We start from the raw sequence: 20142 nt of genomic DNA on the forward strand, positions 1-20142 counted from the left end.
TTAGTACTAAATGATCACGTGTTGTATTAGTAGATGAAATGAAGCATCATCAACGTGGTTGACTTGCCTGGTTCCATATGACATGCACGAGCATTTTCTTCCATTGCCAATACTTGCTCAGTGGTTTCTTCATCATTGTTAGCAGCAGCAGCAGTTACGTTTTTCTTGGAGAGGTGCCAATGTTTGCATTCTGGCTTGCTAAGAACATGGCGTAATGACCAATCACCAGCAAGCCAAGGATCCATGTGCTTGGATTTAAACCACAATCGATGCTTAAAGTATGATTTGCTTCCAACATGTCGTCTACTCTTGCACGATGATGGTGCTCCATCCTTGAGACTTGCCGCTTGCAAATGATTGTTGTCATTGTTGTTGGAGGAAGGTCGATAAGGACTTTTACCAAGGCTCTTATGACCCCTGCGTGTGGCACTACGACGTTTACCACTGCTGACATGCGTGTTGGTAGAACAATACACTTTTTCTTCTAAGGCCACCACAGGCTTATTGCTGGTAGTATGCTGCTCTTGATGATACCACCTTATACGAAGCGCTGTTGATGCTGCATGAGATTTGCCATTGTCACTAGCCACCGCACGTTCTGTGTAACTTGTCAATTGGGGTGTGTCGAGATGCAAGGTCGTAATGCCATGAGAATAATGAGGGTTGTTGGTTGTCACGGTGTCTGTTTGTGCTTGTGGAAGGGTGGTGTCTTGAATATCAAGGTATTTGCCAACATGAAGCATGATCTCTACCAGATTATCAGGATGCACCCAAAATTGTTGTACTGAAATCATCCCATGTCGTTGTTGCTCGCCATCGCTTGATCCACCCGTAATACATGAATCACCTGATGATGATGCTGTGTATGTCGATCTTTCTTCTTCATCAGATGAAAGGGCTGGTGATGGTGGGAGATAAGGTGTGCTATCGGCTGCTTCGGATGTTGGCGAAATGTAGATGCTTGTAAAGTTAGGCACTTGACGTAATTCATCATCGGGAGATGTCATCCCTGGTATTGAAAGTAGCGAATCTTGCGTCCTATTACAATGAAAAAAGTATCAGCATCATCGATTAGGATTCTCGACCCTCCTCCTTTTTTGTATGAAAACTAACGGTAAAGAAACATGCACTGAGCGCATAGCTTTGTGAAGCTTATTTAGGGAGGACATCAATTCAAGCAGGTCGGCAGGTCGATAAAAGAGCTTGCTTGAAACAAGTCGATACAATTGATTTTGTAGTACAGGTTGACGTTGGCGCTGTAAAGAAAGCACCTGAGAATCATAACGAGCTAACACAGCAAACAATGCTCTATAGTTGCTTTTGCTAAAATGGGCAAGCAATGCAATCTCGTTAGGCAGCGTATGGTTGATTTCAGTGTCCAGTCGTCCTTTTTTTGTTTCAGGCTGTGCATGGCAAAAGGAAACTCGTCGCTGTATTTCCCCGAGTTTGAGACTATAAAAGTCATTGACCTGTACAAACAATAAAAAGGGCGGGTCAATACCAGCCACATCCAATCGAGCCATCAGGTGGAAAAGTAATAAACTATAAGGCTACCTTAGCTAGCTCCGCATCCAGCGTGCGAATAAACGAGGTTTGCTGTTGATCAATGATGGATGTGTTGTCGTGTAGTAGCATGAATTGGTGCAATGATTGGATTTCTCGACTAAGACGATCCAGGTCCAAGTAAAAGAAACGCCATGGTTGATGTTGTAGTTGCTTGAATTGATAAATGTACTCTTCTGGAATCCTTGTATATTGCTCATCCACATAGTCTTGGTGCTCAAGATCATCATACGAGTGAGCAACATCCGTCAAATGTCCTAATGTGGCTGCATAGCTCGGTACAAAAACAGTGGGCAATCGATCAAAGATGGTGTCGAGAGGCCGATCACTTATCAGCAAGAGCCCCGAAGATGAAGATGGCGATACAGACATTGTTGGGCACCGAGAAAGGATATGCGAAAAGGTTGGGGGGCAAAGAAAGAAGAGAGAAGAGAGAGAGAAAGGAAAGAGATAAATCGGGCGTTTTTTCTTTTTACTTGCTTTGAGCGAGAGCTTGCATTGCGATTGTGGTCGTAAAGGATACACACCAAAAGGATATCCTTTGGCAGGTGATGTTTAGAAATTTCCATACAGTGTGTTTGTCGGTTTCATCACGCTACGCCTCGTCGCCAGTCCGCCACCTGGCAAAATGTACGCGCGTTTTTGAAGCGTTTTCCTCTGTCTCATTCCCGTTGACACATTAAAAATACGTTTGGCAATGCGCCAAAGGGTCTTCTGACAACACGTTACCCACGCATCCACTAACCTTGCATACACATACGATGCTTCCTTATCCTCGTGATGCGAAGGCTGTTACTATTTCCTTTATTACTTGCCGATAAATGACTAATGTAAGCACTATTTTTTTTGCCATGCATTGAAAGGAGAGAGGGATCATTAATGTATTTCTCCCTCTATGTTTTGACTTTTTTCAACCAAACAGAAACCATTTCGATTCATCACGCGACCCCTTTGTTGTCGCATTGTTTGTCGTGTTAGAAGAGGTGTGTGATGCAAGGTGTTTACACTACACTGCAGGCCCGATCCTTGACAAGCGCTATCGAGTACTTTTTGTGGTAAAACATGAATAAGCTCGCGTGCATCTTTTCTACCCATTCATTTTGTAATCTCTACCTACACACGCTATCTAGTGTTGATTATTTCACACACACAGGGAATAACCAAACTAGGTTAAGCTATGTGGAGAAAGGATCGTGCATGCATGCTATCACTCAATATGAAAGAGATTGCTTGGCAAAGCGATTAAGGACTTTGATGATATAGAAAAGGTTTAACAGAAGCAAATAAACGGCACGCACTTGAAACTGTTGATGGTGGTGTGTACACGAGGAGGAGGAGATGAAATGATAGATGGAGAAAGGACTACTATTGATCATTGTTGCCTTTTGTAGGAAATCCCCTCATCGTATTTCATGTTTACACACTAATGGTTGCTACATACAACAGCGTGCGTGTGCAGAGCACTAAAGACTCGTCGTATAGGTAACGAATTCAACAACAAATGATATTGCTTGTAGGCCGTCATCAAGGGCCCCGTGCTTATTGACGCTGACAAGAAGCGGAGCCTGGCTTACAAAAAAAAAGTGCAAGACCACGACGACGCCTTTGTCAAGTATCGCGTCTCTTTTTCCTAACCGATCTCGGCTTCTTGTACACTCACATCGTCCCCGCTCTTTCGCGTCCTTCAAACGTACATCTGCCATCGTTCCCTCTCATTTACACCGACTGGCCATCATTCCCTGCCTTTTTCTACACGCGCACCATTCCCTTAAGGTATGTGTCAAGTAAACATGCACACAAAGGTAATAGCCTTATGTTGATCCCCATTCTAGTGTCGTCTCTGTTCTTTTTTGTATTCTAAATGTCGCAAGTCTCTCCAACCTCCACTGTCAGTCAAACTGAACAACAAGCTGCAACGCTTCCTGCTCAACAACAACAACAACAACAAGGCCAAACCCTTGAAAGAAACCAAAGCAGCACATCTTCTGATCCAGCCCTCGATGATGGTGGTGACGACTCTCTTTTGACCCTTCGTGCATTGCTTTCTAGCAAAGAAGCTGGTGCAGTTATTGGAAAAGGTATATAAAAGGATGGGATGGATCATGGCAACAACAGCTATACCAACATGGATTCTCTTTAGGCGGTAAGAACATCGCAGAGCTTCGAGATTCTACAGGTGTCAAGGTTGGCATCTCCAAAGTCGTACAAGGTGTCCCTGATCGAGTATTGACCGCTGTTGGCACGGTGGAAAGCGTTGCCAAGGTAAGCAATCACGTCATGGCAATGATGATGGATGTTAGCTGACGTTGTATTTTGTTTTCTATAAAGGCATATGGATTCGTTGCTCAAACATTAATTGATAACCTTGCTGGTGCACCTGCAACTCCACCTATTTCCCCCATCACTCATGAGGACGGCTCAAATACTGGCAGCAACACTACACTGCGATTGCTTATATCACACAATCTCATGGGTACTGTCATTGGTCGCCAAGGTGTCAAGATCAAGCATATTCAGGATATGTCTGGTGTTCACATGACTGCTTCTAAATCCTTGCTGCCGCAGAGTACTGAACGCGTGGTTGAGATCCGAGGCACTGTTCATGGCATTCAGACGGCTATCCAGGAGATTGGACAATGCTTGCTAGAAGATAAGGAGCGTGCATATGGTACCATCCTCTACAACCCCATCAAAGCTACAAAGACCAATCAACAACAGCCACAAGGATTCACTCAGCAACATCAACATCGTCGTAGCTCCTCCATTACACGTACCGGCAACGGCAGTGACTTCACCTCTTCCACCTCCACGAACGGTGGTGCCTTGGGAAGCCAGCCATCATCGCGTCGTCAATCCGTATCTTCTTCCTTCGCTGCTGATAATCCCAACATTCGCACTCAACACATTTGCATTCCAAGTGATATGGTTGGCTGTATTATTGGTAAGGGTGGTGCCAAGATCTCTGAAATCCGTCGTCTTTCTGGTTCGCGTATCTCCATTGCCAAAATGGCTCATGATGAAACCGGTGAACGCATGTTTACTATCCAAGGCACTCCAGAGGCAAATGAACGTGCATTGTATCTTTTATATGGACAATTGGAAAATGAAAAGGAACGTCGTTTGCAAGGAATGATGCAGCAAGAGGATCTTCTTTTAGAAGCGGATGAAGAGTAATTCAACAACACCCTGAGAGAAAGAGATGTCATCATCACCCAATCATTTATCTTGCCCATAATTACAACAACATCACACAAAACAGCTTTCTATTTCGACTTGTATATCGCCTTTCTTACCGATTATAAAAAAAAGTGTATTCTTTCGTTTTCAAAATGCATGTGGAAAAGTGGGTTCTATATGTTTGGGAAGTGCATAATCATGATAAGCCCTTTTTCGATTGGCATACATAAAAAAAGGACATCGCGTGATGGCAGGTTGATGTCATTGTTGATGGTAGCAATTGGATATTGTCAACACCCCTCATTTGGTCATTTCCGATTCATGCAATGATAATCATCACACCTTAACCATGATAAAGAACCATCCATTCATGCACCCTCACCAATAAAATTGCTGTCGCTCTGTGTGAGCACCATCCATTATGGAGAATGAACAAAAGATGTTGTAGTGTTCTCCTACACATCTCACAGGCCATGTCAATGTTCGTATCATCATGGTGGTTAGCTACTTGCAACCCCCCTATGGATTAGAGCTGAGACCTTGTGATCATCCTTTGTATTCATTGTTATCCCACTTTCATTATCGTCCTCCTCCTTTACAAAAGATACAACCATCACAAAGACGACAAAAATGTTCGAGGCTAGCTTTATTTGATAGATACGCTCGATCTGTTGGGTGACTCGGAGATGGTGGATCATTTTCTCAGCCGTGTGTGCTTCCATGCACTTGGACAACAAATTAATCAACCCCACATCGCACATGTAAATCTAATCTATGTCGCACAGTTGCAGGTTTTTAAGCCTTTCTTGGGGTGACGTGCCCAAATAAGTTACATCCAAACGAAGTTTTGGGGCTGTGTGCACATCATCAATGATGCATGCGTGCCACAACAGGGAGCTATGATAACCATGAAATGTTTGCATACGTCTACAAGGGTGCTCGGAAATCTTCGTCGGATGATGTCTGATTGATAGGTGGTCTTCATTGGGCAATGTCATATTCAAAATGGATAATACTACAACAATTTCACACCAAATGGCTATCTTTCTTTTCGATGTAGAGGCAAATCTTTGTTTTTCATTAATGCTGGTATAGAGATACAATAGATATGGAAGGATATATGCTCCTTAGCAAAAGCCCTTGAAGGTGTATATGTAATGATGATGGTAAGGTGATGGATCATGCGCCGCACGTTGCTCGCTTAGATAACAACGGCATCCGTTCGTTCAACAAGGCGAAGATCATCGATTTCAGGATGGACAACCAAACCAGCGTCGTGGGTCTTGTTGAGATCAGGGTAGACACGCTTGCCATCAGCGTCGACCTTGGGCTCGATAATGGCCTTGGCAAACAATCGAGTCAAAGCACAAAACATTTCATTTTCAGCCTACGTATAAAATGTCAGTGATTCCTATTGCTTCATCATACATGTAGTAAAGCTACATTACCAAGTAGATACCAGGGCAAATACGTCTAGGGAATATGATTTTAGTTGACAGCAATAACAACTATGATGATAATACAGCATCCTTACCTTCCCCAGCCAAAATTGTATTGGTCACGGTTCTCGATACCCGAGTTGGCTGATGCAGACATGGGCTTAAGGTTGTTCAAGAAACGTTCAGGAATGAATTCTTCAGGATTGGCGAATGCATCAGGGTTCAAGTGCATAGCGTGCATGTTGCTAACCATCACAGTGCCCTTGGGGATATAGTAGCCTTGGACATCCACTACGTACGTACAAGAGGGAGAGATCATCATTAATCGATACTCCTTTCAATGCTTTCAATAGGCTCTTACCATCTTCAGTAGCTTGATGCAATAAACCAAAGTGGGTGGTAGGTCTGTAACGAATGCACTCCTTTTGCACCGAGATCATGTAAGGGAAGCTGTCACGATCAGCAAAGGTAGGGTAGCGCTTGTTGGCTAAGATAAACTCATCCACCTCGGCACGTAGACGCTCTTGAACTTCGGGATGATGGCACATGATGACCATGAACCAGGAAAGAGAAACAGCTGTGGTATCAGCACCACCAGCAACGATATCGCCTGCATAATACATAGAAGGGTCAACAATAATGTCACGTGCTGCTGCTGCTATACGCATGATGTATGTACTTACTCAATGCAACCAAAATGCCATGATCATCCACTTCTTCATCCTTGTACTCATAAAACCATTTGGCCAAGCATTCTTCACCGCTATCCAAGGACTCCTTGATGAGACGACGGAAGAGAGGGTTACGCACTTCTTCAATGAACTTTTTGAGCTTGCGTTCCTTGCGATAAATGACATCGAGCACCGTCAAGATGGGCAAGAACGAGCTGATATCTTCGGCAACACCAGCAAACTTCATACTCTGATCAATGACACGGACGATTTCACGGAATTCAGGATCGTTGGGTGAGTCGACGCGCTTGCCGAGAGCGGCTTGCAAAATGACGTTCATGGAGAAGAATTGCAAAGGCTTGATGAGACTGACACTGCCATTAGCGAATGAAGCACTTGTCAGGTACTTGATAAGGAAATCGGATTCACGGCCAATGAGATCACTGAACTTGTCAACGTTCTTGGGAGCAAGAATATCAAGAGCTGGTGGTGGTCATGGATACAAGCTAAGAATGAGGACGTTGTCATGTGACACAAGATCAATTCACTCACCTGCAGTTCTGGTTTTCTTCCAACGCTTGCCAGGATCAGGGAAAGCAACACCGCTACGATAGATAGAATAGTCATATGAATGAATGAATACCTCCAATGATAATAAAAAAGTGTATATCCCTCCCCCTTCTTACCGTTGACCAGGTGCATAATATTGATGGCTATACAATTGCCAAGGACGACCGGATGTGACACTGCCCTTGGAACTGAAAAGCTCATGGGCAATGTTTGGATCGCTGATCATGATCCATGGTTGCACACCAAAGTAGACGCGGATGATCGGACCTGTTTATAAAACCGTCAAACAAGCTATTCCACGTGCTGGTGTTGTCGTTGCTATGATAATACTTGCCATATTTCTTATGCCACTTGGTGATGGTAGTAGCAGGCAATTCACCCATCGACAATAAATGGCCTAAAGCATGTTTGACTTTAGTAACACGATGTACGACATGCTTGTGATCTTACCAAAGTACGGGATGCGTCCTTCACTGACAGTTGGGATATCACGAAAACCTTCAGGAATGGCAGTACGCTTCTTTCGCAAAGCATAGGTAGTGTAAAGTGCCACGCTCGTAGCAGCAGCAATACCAACAATGGGTTTGATTTGGTCCTTATTGAGTGATCCCAATGAATCAATAATACGTTGAATATCCATTTTGAACGTGGCAGGTAAACGAAATGATGGTGAAGGAAAAAAGAAAGAAAGAGTGAAAAGAAAAAGAAAAAGAAGAGGAACTTGTATTTGAACCTGTGGTGGTTGGCCCTAACTCTAGCTTATAGAGGACCCAATGTCACACCAAGGAAAGACCGTTAAACGTTATATCTATCTATCATGCAAGCTTTTATGTGGCATGGGTATGTGTGTTGTCTTGTGAGTGCTATGAGGCTGCAGCAGCAAATTCACTCCTACATACCTTATTTTCTCTGTCAGCCACACCTGCATTTTATAGCATGCATATAAAAGGCTTGGCTAGTCATTCCTCAACCATCGAAAACAGTGGCTCATATAATTTTTGCCTCTCTTTTGGATCGTTCGATCACACACATACACACGCACGCACGCACTTATGGAACAACGTGTAGGGTTGAATGCACGAGTTTGTGATGTGTCTGTGTACCGGTGTGATGGCAATCTTGGAGGAACAACCAGGCTGTGCGACACTATTGAATGAATCTCCGATGGTATGTCGGTGTAGTGAGCGCGCGGGGAGTGAGAAAATCATTCAAGCCTTGTTGACGTTCATGTTAAGATCCACAAGATAGTAATGATCCAAGCCATTCATGGTACTACTTGCATTGCTTGGCAAGGTCTTATGAAACCTCTCGCACCCATGCTCAGCCCTTATCTTGGTTTATCTTCAAGATATCATATAGTAACATAGGCCATCATCAGAGTCTTTCTTGTTGTTGTGTCACGCACCCGCTGGTAGCACCGCACATGCACCCATCTTTCTCTGCAAATGTTATAATGACGGGGGGACCCACAAACGTTCGGAGAATCCGATCCATATTAATGTGAACATCTCTCTCTCTATACAGCCTATTGTGATCTTAATCGGTATCCGAGGTAATAACCGCCTTTGTGAATCCTCTCTTTCTGTCACACTACTACCATCCATATAGCATTACTTGAGGTATCACATTGCATTGTCATTACTAATTGAGAATGATTTCGTAGTTAAAGTTCATTCTTTATTGACACCAACCTATGTTAAGATAGGGTACACGAAGTTGATATTACGTGCTTCTAATTTTGGGAGTCAAGCAATCCACTTTTGACAGCACATGGCGATCATGCCATTTTCTTGTAAAGTAGTAGTAGTATAACCTCTTTGCACACTTTCTCCTCGGTCGCTTTGTGCTTTTTAGGGAAAAAGTGGGGGGAAAGTGTGTGGGGGATGGGGGTGAACTGCATTAACTCGTATAATAACAAGATGGTCTTACCGGATGAACTGCACGCGAGTTGGCAACTCCTTGTTGTTGTTGTTGTGCCTGGTACTCTATGAACACCTATCCGTCCCTCATCCCACTCAACAACCCCAACCCCCAACTGCATCATGTATTCAACTCCCATCTTTCATATACGTAGTATGGTGTATCTTGCGGGTGAGATTTAATTTTGCATTTGGGTGTAGTATAAGGTAGTAAGCTGTGTGTGTGTGTGTGTGTGCGTGTTGTGTGTACGAGACAAAATAAAGGGGGGGGGCACTCCAATACACGTGTTGTTGATGATGTGCGTTTTTTTCTTGTATGTTGATGTGTATATAACTTGCTGTTCAAAAGACAATATGAGCAGCGACAATGCGTTGAAGCTCTTGCTACAAAATAATGCAAAGATAGTATGAATAAAAATAGAAGCTCATCATCATCATCATCATCATCATCCCCTTCCAATACTCCCTCTTAACCACTTCCGACCACCACCATGATCCCATTCCCCTTACCTCGTCAATCAATGCCTCGTTTTGTTGTGCAGGAGCTCCCGATGTTGTTGATGCAGCTGCTGATGAAGGCTGTGGTGGTGCTTGTCGTTGATGATGAACCGAAGGAGCCTTGGCTACCTTGTTGTTATTGCTGCTGCTGCTAGTGCTATTGGATCTTGCTGGTGGTACTTGATCATTGGTAGTAGAAGTGGCAGTGGAACTCGAATCCTCATGTTGGGATAATGATGTTATTGACTCCGTTGCATGATGATCTGCATGTTGCTGTTCATTGGTGTTGGATTGAGAAGATGAAGATGTCAATGTAGGCTGTGGTGGTTCAGGCTTTTTGCGAATCACAAATGAACCATCCGGTCGATTCCATGGATGAAAATCATATCCACCTTCATCATCCCATTTGCTGCTTTCTCGACTTTGGAGATAATCCACACCACGTGTCACCAATAAGAATAAATCATCCAATCCATTGCCATCACCACCACCACCACCTGTGGTAGTAGTAGCCGTAGTCGATGCTTGTTGTTGTTGTTGTTGTTGAGATGGCGTTGTAGAACAAGAAGACAAGGAGGATGGTGGGGATAAACTGGAACTTCCATCTACAGCAGCAGCACCAGCAGCACCAGGAGGTGAGGAAGTATTACTCGAGGGTGATGAGTTTGATGATTCACCTGGAAGGGGTGGCAATGGCGGCTCAACAAATTCGGTCTTGCTCTCCCGTTTGGGGGTATTATCATCACCTTGTTGGCTATCCATCCACATGGTATATTGTGCTTGGATCTCATTGTTCTCTCCAGGCTTATTGGGTAATGCTTTGTTGCGGCTCATGGTTGATAATCCATCGTCATCCGAATCATCCTCATCCTCTGAAGAAGAATCATCACTCAATTCAATAGGCTCCTTGACATCGATATCATCATCGTCATCATCATCATCTGAGGAAGATAAGGAAGAGGTACTTGATGTCGCTGCTGATACGGCTGATTCATTCACCACAGGTTGTTGATCAGGCGTATTCGCTTTGACGGGTGAAAAAGGAGTATTGGAAGCAATGGGGGTGGATGGTGCCGTAGCAGAAGTGATCTTGGGTTGTACCTTGGTTTGGCCAGAGTGTGGTGTAGGTGTCAAAGGTGTAGGTGGTGCTGATACAACGCTTACTTGGGATGACGAGGCATGATTCTGGATAGGCTTGACACTAAGCGAAGACTCGTTGGCCATTGTTGCAGGTGTATTAGGATGTCCCAAGCTAGCTGTTGAACCATGGTGATGTTGTTGCTGTTGTTGAAGAGGTGGTGGTGGATTCTTTTTTGTCTTGGAGCCCCAACCAACAAGACGCTTGAGTTGTTGCTTCAAAGAGTTCTCCTTTTTACGAGTGGATGGTTCAGTGGATGAATGCTTCATATCAAGTGCAGTGTTGTTGTTGTTGTTATCGTAATCTGAATAAACTGAGCTTGTAGCAGAAATATTGGATGAGGACATGACAGAGGTGCGACGAAAACCAGGTGTTGGAGGAGATAAAGAGCTTGTGCTTGGTGAATGCGGAGCCCAGCTATCCCCTAAAGTGCCATGATTACCACCACCACCACCAACACCACCAGCTGTGCTTGTCCCTTGATAGGGTGTCAGGGATGATTTGCGTTCCTGACTCGACAAGCTACTCGGAAAAGAAGGTCTCCTGTCATCCATGGGCGAATTTAAAAAGCCCGTTCGATGGTCCGCTGATCTTGGTGAATCCATAAGAATATCAAGGATACTAGGACGTCGCTCTTCTGGTATCATCATCGCACTATCATTGCCAAGGGCACCGCCACTAGTAGAAGAACCATTGTCAAAGTCACCAGGTTTCCCACCACCACCACCAATAGGTGATAAAAGAGGAGGTGGATGTGGATGCGGCTTACGATAATGAAGAGAATCAGCCCGACGGAGGATGAACAAAAGATCACTTGTAACAGGGGATGTTTGTTGCTGGTGATGCAATGCGCTTGCCATGTGATCCCTTGGATCCAGAGGAGTCTCGACACCATTCACGGCTCTCACTGACATTCGATACTTTGTCAAGCACCTTTCTGTTGGCCCAAGCGATGAGGGTAAACCATCTGCCTCTGCATCCGGCACATGAAATTTCTCCAAAGCCATATTGATAACTGAACCAATTTGCTGATCTTGCTTGACAGGCATAATCTTATCAATTCGATCAATCTCTTGCCGTGACGCCATGAGCTTTTTCTTTTTTCCCGAGGGGGTCGTGGTGATGGGTGTTGGGTTGGTCGTGAAAGCATGTCCCTGATCATTGGATGGCATGTTGGCATTCGAATTCACCCCGTCGTCAGGATAAAGAGACACTTTGATGTAAAAGATCCCTTCCCTTTCATGAGCTCGCTTGATACGTCGATGCAAATAAAAGCGTATCACCGAATCCTCATCATACGACGTCTGCTCGTAGTTACTGAAGCTGCTTGAACGTGGACGTCGTGATCGATTCTCGTTGCCAAGGGCTCCCGATCCCGTATTAGCCTGAGGTTGCTTGATATGCGATACAGAAGGCATTGGCGTGGTCAATGGAGCTGTCAATGTCTTGAAGATGGATAATGGCTTATCCTGAGGAGATAGCACGTAATCATCTACAATGATAAATGCGTCAATCATCCCATCCAATAAGTCACTTTGTATACTCACTTACCTCCATCAAGTCCTTGAACAGCAATATAGTATTCAATGATGGTTCCTTCGGTTGCTGCAAGATCCAATGCAAAACGTGATACTGCATCCTTGACCAATTCATCAGCCGTTGTTGATAGATCAATTGAAAAGGTATGAAAGAGAGGTGCTTCTTGTCCAATGTTGCCAGCAAATACACGTAAAGGCTCATGCACTTCCCCACTATGATTCGATCCACTGCCACTGCCACCACCACTGCTAGCTTCAGGAACAGTCAATGACGCCATTTCAGGTGCTGGTGTAATCTCGTCTGCTGTATCGACACTGTCATGGGCGTCTTGAAAGTCGTCGTCATCGTCGTCATCATCGTTGTCGTTATCGGTGTCATTGTCGCCTTCGTCTTCGCTCTCAACTTCATAGTGGATCACACGCGTAGCATCGTCGCCTGCAATGGTCACATTCTTTGAGTTGAATTTGGGTGTTGGGTCAGCGTCGTCAGTGGCGGCTGGTGAAGTGATTTCAACGTTGCGATGCTTGTTGAGACGAGCGAGTCGTTCATAAGGTGTCTACGAATGGAAGAAGAAGACGAAGAATGAATCTCAGCCTGTATCATGCATAGTGTACTAGTATATGTGTTACCTCGATATTCTCTGCAGGAATGTATCCAACCTCTCGAGTTTTAAGCACCTCTACGAGCCACCAATAAATGTTGGTATCTTCCATCAATATCAAGGCATCTCCTTTGACAACGGATGCTTGGCCTTCCACTGTAGCCACAAATGTATGTAATGCATAAACGAGATCAAAATTGATGTTCTCATCAGGAATACTGGGTGAAGACGACATGGATGATGCATCCTCAATAATCATTCCTTCATCATCTTCATCTTCTTCCTCATTTTCTTCTTCCTCTTCCTCCACAGGGATATCACGAAATCGATCATCCTCCCATGCACGATGGCGATGGTGCTGTTGTTGTTGTTGATGATGGGGAGAAGGTTCGTGGATATGTTGCTGTTGCCAATGTATAGCAGATGTCATTTGAAGAAAGGGGGATAATAGATTAATACAATGTATGGGGTGATAAAAAGAGAAAGAGAGAGAGAAAAGGGTTGGTTTGAAGGTAGTAAATAGAAAACAGCAGTAATAAAAGAAGTGAGAGAGTGAGAGAGAGAGGGAATAGGAAAGAAAGAGAGAGAGATAGAAAGAGGCAGATGATCAAAGAGAGTAAAAAAAGGAGTGTCAAGACAAGATATTACACAAAGAAGGGAAAAGCATACTGTGAATCAGGGAGCAATATAAGCTAATAGACGTCGTATGTGTGGAAAGTAAATGAGAGAGAAAGAGAACACGCATTTTGTTGCGGTGTCTTGAACCCCCTTTGAAAAGGGGAGATGCACACGCACACAAGTTCTTTCGTGCAAGAGTCAAGGGGAAAATAGTGCACGTCGTGCACTTTTCTCTTTGCGGAGAGTATAAAGTCATCTTTTGGGTGCGTGGATGTTAAGTGTTTTTTGTTTCTCCCATAATGAGATGCATTGCCATGCTTTTTATTTTGTATCTGACAGACGAGCCAGTCTCGGATAGTGAATGCAGGAGGTGTAAGAAAAAAGGGGTGGGGGAATATAACACACGCTGCTTGTGGATCAAAAGGGAGGGAGAATCAACATGGTCGTCGATATCGAGTGTGTGTGTGTGTGTAACCAATCTATCAAATCCTCTTTTACGCACTCCTATGGTTCATTTTTCTTTTTGATATGTTGGGTATAACAATGTGGGCCATGTTGTTTATAAATAATGGATATCTCGATTGGGGTGATTGTATAGAGCGCCATATGATCGGCTACTGCTGCTTAGGGCGAGTCGCGATTGGCGTCGTTCGGGATGATGATAATACATGGTGCGTTGACGTCCATCTTGAACATCCTCGGATGATGACGAGTCAATGCTGCTACCTTCTTCTATTTCTTCTTCTTCTTCTGGATGAGCTGCAAGAAGGGGTCGGCGTTCGCCATTGATATCTAAATCACCAATTGACAATGAAGCGCAAATATCCTGTGGTGACCGTGCCAAGGGGCTGCTGCATATACTATTACCATCATTATTATTATTCATCCTGCCGATGCTCGTAGCCGTCGTTGTAGCCGTTGGTTTCGGTGATAATCCAGGCTCAATATCCGAATAGATGCTTTGTCTCCTATACTTTGCTACCGGCAACCATAGCTGTGGCAATGCTCCCAATAATGCTGGATGGCCGTACTTCTTCATTCCCGTATTCAAGATGCCGTCCACAAGTGTCATGGGTGGTTGTCGATAATCCGTGTACTTTGTTGGTTCGGCTACATAGTCATCTTGATCCAATACAGTACGACGTCGTCTAATAAGCACTTTGCCATTGGCATCAATCACACGTCGCGACGTTCGCTCTGATGTAGAGGGTTGTGGCTGTGGTTGTTGTTGGTTGTTGGGAGGAGTGTCTGGTCCATCAATGGCTGTAGTAGCAACACCTAGTCGTTGGGTGAGTAATTGCAACGGCAAGAAACGTGTGCTACGTAAATAAGCTGCATCCATGGTGAGCTTGAAAACAACGGTCAAGATGATCAATGGTCCACAAAGCACAGCGAGAGGATACGCTTTTTGTAAGAGGAAGAGACCACTGGACATGATTTCAAAGATCAATAACCCAACAATGATACGTGAAAAGATACGTGGCCACATGCGTCCAGCAACTTCGTATGGATGAAAGTACACTAAACACATGTATCATTATGAGTAAACGGTCATATCCAAAACACCAATGATGCATTTACCATAGAGGAATTGATACTTGAGCACCACATACGCAAAACAGAAGTACAAAGTGCCAAACACCAAAATGATAGGAGCACTTGTCGAATACACCAACAAGACAACAAACATAAATACAGGCGCAGGATATCCCCATCCATAGTTGTACATGCGTGGTGCTGTCACTTCGGCGAAATCACGTGGTGTCTTGCTGAGGAAGATCCTCCAAAAGCCTTGCAAGATAATAATGCCCACTTGCAATAGCTGTATCGGAAGACTACAAGTACAAAAGCGTGAGTCATTGTATGTATAGAGAGGAGAGGGATGAATCTCACATCATGAAGCATTGGAGCACTGTATAATTGACAAAGAAAGGTGCCACCTAGAATTTCATGTTTTCATTAGCTAATCAAGACCTCAACCATATACATGAAAAGAACTTACCTGCGGCAAACTCGTTGCAAGGATGTTGGCAATCTGCGTGGGATCTTCAATCATATCTGTCAAGGTCTTGAATAGTGTCGAGGTAACCGTAAACACCAGCATGAAATTGAATAGCAAAAAGAAAAAGTGCCTATGATGGGTGGTGGTCATTTGTTAATAAAATGGATGCATGATTCACAACCCGTTCCAGATACTTGCTTGCTGAAACTTGATTCCTCGGCCTCGCTTCTCGATTGAAATCCTTCAATGACGCTCAGCACTAATAAAGAAAGCATTAGACTATTAGGGAAGGGATCAATAAGTGATTCACACGTACCATTTACAATGAGAGGAAGAATAGCCATAAAGATGACCACTGCCAATGTTGGCAGGAAGCCAACCACAATCTGATGCAAGATCTTGTTCTTTTTGGCAAGGTCCATAAGCCAAGGGAAGTAGTTTTGGAGTGATCGTTCGCTTGTCAATGCCGAGAAATACGAGATAGGCAATATCCAAAAGAAGACCAAAAAGATAAGAATGACGAAAATGACAGCTTTTCGAATCATGCGCTCTCGACCATGCATAGCAATGTTCTCCCACAAGACATTGCGAGGCTCAGGTGCCAATTCAGCTTGTAAACGGAATGGAGTAGAATCGATCAATACTTGTGACGCGATACACTAATAGAGATACATCAATAGGCCATCCATAGCTGCCTTGTTGAAAAAGGGAAAAGGTACTTACAGCGCTAACGCTATGTTCAAAGGTGACAAAGCCCACACTTGTAGGAAGGAATCTGCCATAGCGTCTTGCCTTGAGCACTAGGGAATCAATCTCATGGAATCGCTCGGTATAGTATTCAATAGCATCCACTGATTTGCCAAAGAGGCCCATGAAGCCATGGCGTATCATAGGTCTGTTGCGTTTGACTGATACAGGATGATACATGGGTGAGCATGCCGAGCTGACAGAACGTAATGTTGTTGATTCTCGTTCATTCTCGCTGAATAACGTATCCGGATCGTAAGCAGCATCTTCGCAAGGATTTCCCCAATACTTTGAATATGCATGTTCAAGACGTCGTAGATACTGTGCACGCTCTTTGATATAATCCATAAGGCGATCAAGGTGTCGAACGATATGGACGGACTCGACAACACCAATGCCAAGCTTCTCGAAATACTCGGCTAGTTTCCGGTCTGAGCGTAATTGTGGTGGGATGCCTGTGACAAGGACTGTACGTGCTGGCACGGTCTTTGCAATCCTCAAGAGAAATTCACGTCGTAAACGTACATAGTCGCGGTAGTTGAGGAAGGTGAAATAAAAGGTGGCGAAACAGAAAAAGTAGGTGAAAAAGAGATAGACCCACAAGTAAGAGGGTGAATAATAAGAGTTGTCGGTATCTTGAGCTGTTTCTTCTTCCGGAGGATCCGTCGAGTTTCCAAGTAGGTCACCTCCCATCCTGCTAATCGGAAGTAACACAACCGTACTGAAAAAGCCACAGAGACCAAATAGCTTGGCACCCATCAAGAGGAATTGCAGCATCTAATTGTTGCCCATTAGCATAGAGGGGAAACCTTATTCTTTTATCGCTTACCACTACAGCATCCAGACCCACTTTTTCGAGTACAACCGAATGCGGAGTTTTCAATAGAGGCCATATCCACCCAAAGAAAGAGGTAGGTAGCTTATCTGGGGCGTGTCTATTTTGCAGGATGTCGTTGTTATCATCCAACTACCATGATACGGGGATTGAGATGCCACTTACTTTTTCATACGCAATCGTGGAGAGTATAGAGATATCCATCTATATAAAAAAAGAGAGCGAGAGATAAAGAGATGAGATGATGAGCTGCTACTGCCAAGATCATGTACGAGAACATACCGAGTACGTAGGAAACAAAAGGCGAGAAAACTTAAAATACCAACCGAACCACAGAGAAGGAGCTGTGCCGTTAAGCCTGTGGGTGTTTTGGAGCTGTAAATGGGTGTGCCAGGAGTGGGATCGTCGTTGCAAGCAAAGATGCCTGGACAAAAGTCGATTGGAAATTTAAAAGCGTTCACCACCGTGACATTGGAAGTGCCCATTGAAGCAAGGATGCCCGTTTTATGTGTCAACGCAGGGGGAAAAAGAAAGGAGAGAAAGCGTAAGAGAGAAAAAAAAAGTGAGTATTTGTGAAACACACAAATGCAAGTGTGTGCGTGTGTAGGTTGCGGCATTATACATTCATCCACGCCAAATGTGTCCTCGTGACTCGGGCCAGCACCACCACCAATGTATATATAGAAGAAGGATATGGCATGTCTTTTTTTATATAACGAGATGACATGGAGGAAGGGGAAATACAATAAAGATGTGTGAGTGTGTGTGTGTGTGTGCGGTAAAGATGAAGAAAGAAGGGAGGAGGAGAGGGATATAACTCTTCTAATAGTTTGTAGTAGCAGTAGTAGTAATAAAAGAAACGGCTCAAGCGAGAACCACCTTGCCCTTTTCCAGGAAACCATGTTCACCATCACCTCCAATAAATGCGGGACAAATACAAAATCGAACAACACCACTGGTTTTACCCTTGACATCCACCATGGTTTCCTCATTGAATTGATCTTCGCCTTCCTTGGCTCCCTTGGTAACAATCTCCACGTCTTGCCCTCGCATAGCAATAGCCAATCGCATCGCCTTGTCCACAATATCGCCCACCTTGGCAAAATACCTCTTTTCCTCATCGACGCCCTTGTCATTTTCCTTCAAAAAGGGTGCATAGACATCGGCCAAGTCATTGTAAATGGCTTCAGTGATCCGATCACGTTCTGCTTTGGCGGCCAATTGTACTTCGCTATCCTTGCTGCTCTTGGCAATGATCGCCGCCAATTGCTGTCGTAGGCGTACAGGAAATTCAACCGAATCATGGGATACGAGCCACGTGCTTACGGCTGCAAATGCATCATTCACATCCACACCTGGATACAATGGACACTCGAACACGGTATTCACCAAATGCTGATGGATAAGCTTTTCTGCCAACAAGTTGATTTGAGACGATTCCAAATCTTCGGTTTGATGCTCGAGCATGTGTGGCCAAAGTTGTTTGAACTTTTGGGTGGCTGTATGTCGATCCGCCTTCTTATTCAATGTCATCACCAATCGAGAAATGCCATATTTCATCAACTTGAACGAATCACGAATCGTCGATAAATCATCATCCGTGGCCCGGATCGCACGCGTGCTCTCAAATAATCGATGCTCAATCTGCTGCTGCTCAAGTTCCTCAGCTTGGATTTGGCGTCGAATCTCTTCCACTTGCGCCTGTAATGCTTGCTTTTGCTCGGCTTCGGATTGTACTTGCTTTTGCATACTCGCCACAGCTGCATTCACGTGATCCAATTCGCGTAATAGATCCTCTGCTTCACTGCTTAACTCTTCGTCGTTGGAATGGTCGTTTTCAACTGCATCATCTCGGTGTAATGGCGTCGTGGTGGTTGTAGTGGTAGTCGTGTTGGCTGTGGTTGTCATGTCAGAGGTGGTGGTGGTTGTAGTAGTAGTAGGGGCAAGATCGGTCATGGCGGATAATGGTCGAGCAATGTCCGAGGAACTGTCAGCTGGATGATGAGCTTTTCAGTAAAAAAGACGTGTGTAGAGAAAAGCGTTTATGGGAAGGAGAGAAAGAAAAAGAGAGAAAAAGAGAAAAAGAGAAAGAAAGAGAGAGAGGACTGAACACCACCACCAGCACACACGCACTTACTTCCCCTTGGTACCTTATTTTTTTTCCTTCTCCCCTTATCCACACTCCCTTTGCAGTAAAGTGGTGTTACGAGATTATAAACTTACTGGTTGTTTCACCATGGTAATAAGAGGATACCGGTCGTGGTGCTAATGATACATCATTGACTGAATGATCCATAAACGTTGATGGTATAGATGCACGATCCCATCCATGTTGACTACTACTCGTGGTAGATGAAAGTGATCGAGGATGTTGTTGTTGTTGTTGCTGTTGCTGCTCTGTAGACACCTCTTTGACAGCCGCTTGTTTCTTAAAGAACCTGCTTACTTTGTTGGCTGTATTTCGCATCGTCTTTGAGCGTGATAGTGATTTGGAAGCAACAGGCTGTTGAGGTGCTTCGAGAATAGGTGGTGCTGTTTGATGGTCAACCATTTGGTAAATAAGGTGAAAAGAAAAAGTGAAAAAGAGAGAGAGCCAAGCACTAATTTGGGCGGATCCTATATCACAACATGGTCCTAAACAAACGGCCCGACTCATACACACATATTTCATTGTGCCTTGTGCAACCCTAGCGGACTCTTTCCAGTATAAGCCTTATCCACGATGACTACTATTCTTGAAGCAACTAAAGCTTAGAGAAGCTCGTTTATTGGAAATGAATGAATAGGATGCAGTATGAGTATGAGTATGAAATAATGATGCAATG

General features: G+C 44.2%; 6 protein-coding genes across 6 annotated transcripts; 1 reads left to right on the forward strand and 5 right to left on the reverse strand.

The window, feature by feature from the left end:
* Window positions 1-26: 26 nt before the first annotated feature.
* O0I10_006891 (uncharacterized protein) lies at window positions 27-1935 on the reverse strand (the record flags this gene model as incomplete). Its single annotated transcript, XM_058486916.1, has 3 exons — window positions 27-1038; window positions 1114-1469; window positions 1555-1935. The coding sequence occupies 3 exons, from the start codon at window positions 1933-1935 to the stop codon at window positions 27-29; spliced, it is 1749 nt and encodes a 582-aa protein (XP_058342251.1).
* Window positions 1936-3424: 1489 nt separating this feature from the next.
* Window positions 3425-4737, forward strand: O0I10_006892 (uncharacterized protein; the record flags this gene model as incomplete). The annotated part of the gene is made up of 3 exons (XM_058486917.1): window positions 3425-3641; window positions 3704-3825; window positions 3892-4737. The coding sequence occupies 3 exons, from the start codon at window positions 3425-3427 to the stop codon at window positions 4735-4737; spliced, it is 1185 nt and encodes a 394-aa protein (XP_058342252.1).
* Window positions 4738-5941: 1204 nt separating this feature from the next.
* O0I10_006893 (uncharacterized protein) lies at window positions 5942-8060 on the reverse strand (the record flags this gene model as incomplete). The annotated part of the gene is made up of 9 exons (XM_058486918.1): window positions 5942-6127; window positions 6189-6213; window positions 6275-6470; window positions 6541-6789; window positions 6863-7333; window positions 7403-7455; window positions 7537-7687; window positions 7755-7817; window positions 7871-8060. The coding sequence occupies 9 exons, from the start codon at window positions 8058-8060 to the stop codon at window positions 5942-5944; spliced, it is 1584 nt and encodes a 527-aa protein (XP_058342253.1).
* A 1621-nt stretch (window positions 8061-9681) lies between these two features.
* O0I10_006894 (uncharacterized protein) lies at window positions 9682-13545 on the reverse strand (the record flags this gene model as incomplete). The annotated part of the gene is made up of 4 exons (XM_058486919.1): window positions 9682-9723; window positions 9850-12467; window positions 12527-13070; window positions 13144-13545. The coding sequence occupies 4 exons, from the start codon at window positions 13543-13545 to the stop codon at window positions 9682-9684; spliced, it is 3606 nt and encodes a 1201-aa protein (XP_058342254.1).
* A 747-nt stretch (window positions 13546-14292) lies between these two features.
* On the reverse strand, window positions 14293-17802 carry O0I10_006895 (uncharacterized protein; the record flags this gene model as incomplete). Its single annotated transcript, XM_058486920.1, has 10 exons — window positions 14293-15254; window positions 15315-15568; window positions 15627-15673; window positions 15736-15865; window positions 15934-15994; window positions 16052-16394; window positions 16459-17259; window positions 17312-17417; window positions 17483-17521; window positions 17600-17802. 10 exons carry the CDS (start codon window positions 17800-17802, stop codon window positions 14293-14295), a joined length of 2946 nt encoding a protein of 981 aa, XP_058342255.1.
* A 379-nt stretch (window positions 17803-18181) lies between these two features.
* O0I10_006896 (uncharacterized protein) lies at window positions 18182-19868 on the reverse strand (the record flags this gene model as incomplete). The annotated part of the gene is made up of 2 exons (XM_058486921.1): window positions 18182-19311; window positions 19541-19868. The coding sequence occupies 2 exons, from the start codon at window positions 19866-19868 to the stop codon at window positions 18182-18184; spliced, it is 1458 nt and encodes a 485-aa protein (XP_058342256.1).
* Window positions 19869-20142: the final 274 nt, after the last annotated feature.

The sequence above is a fragment of the Lichtheimia ornata genome (assembly GCF_029851405.1).
Source record: "Lichtheimia ornata isolate CBS 291.66 chromosome Unknown scaffold00032, whole genome shotgun sequence".
NCBI classification, from domain to species: Eukaryota; Fungi; Mucoromycota; class Mucoromycetes; order Mucorales; family Lichtheimiaceae; genus Lichtheimia; species Lichtheimia ornata.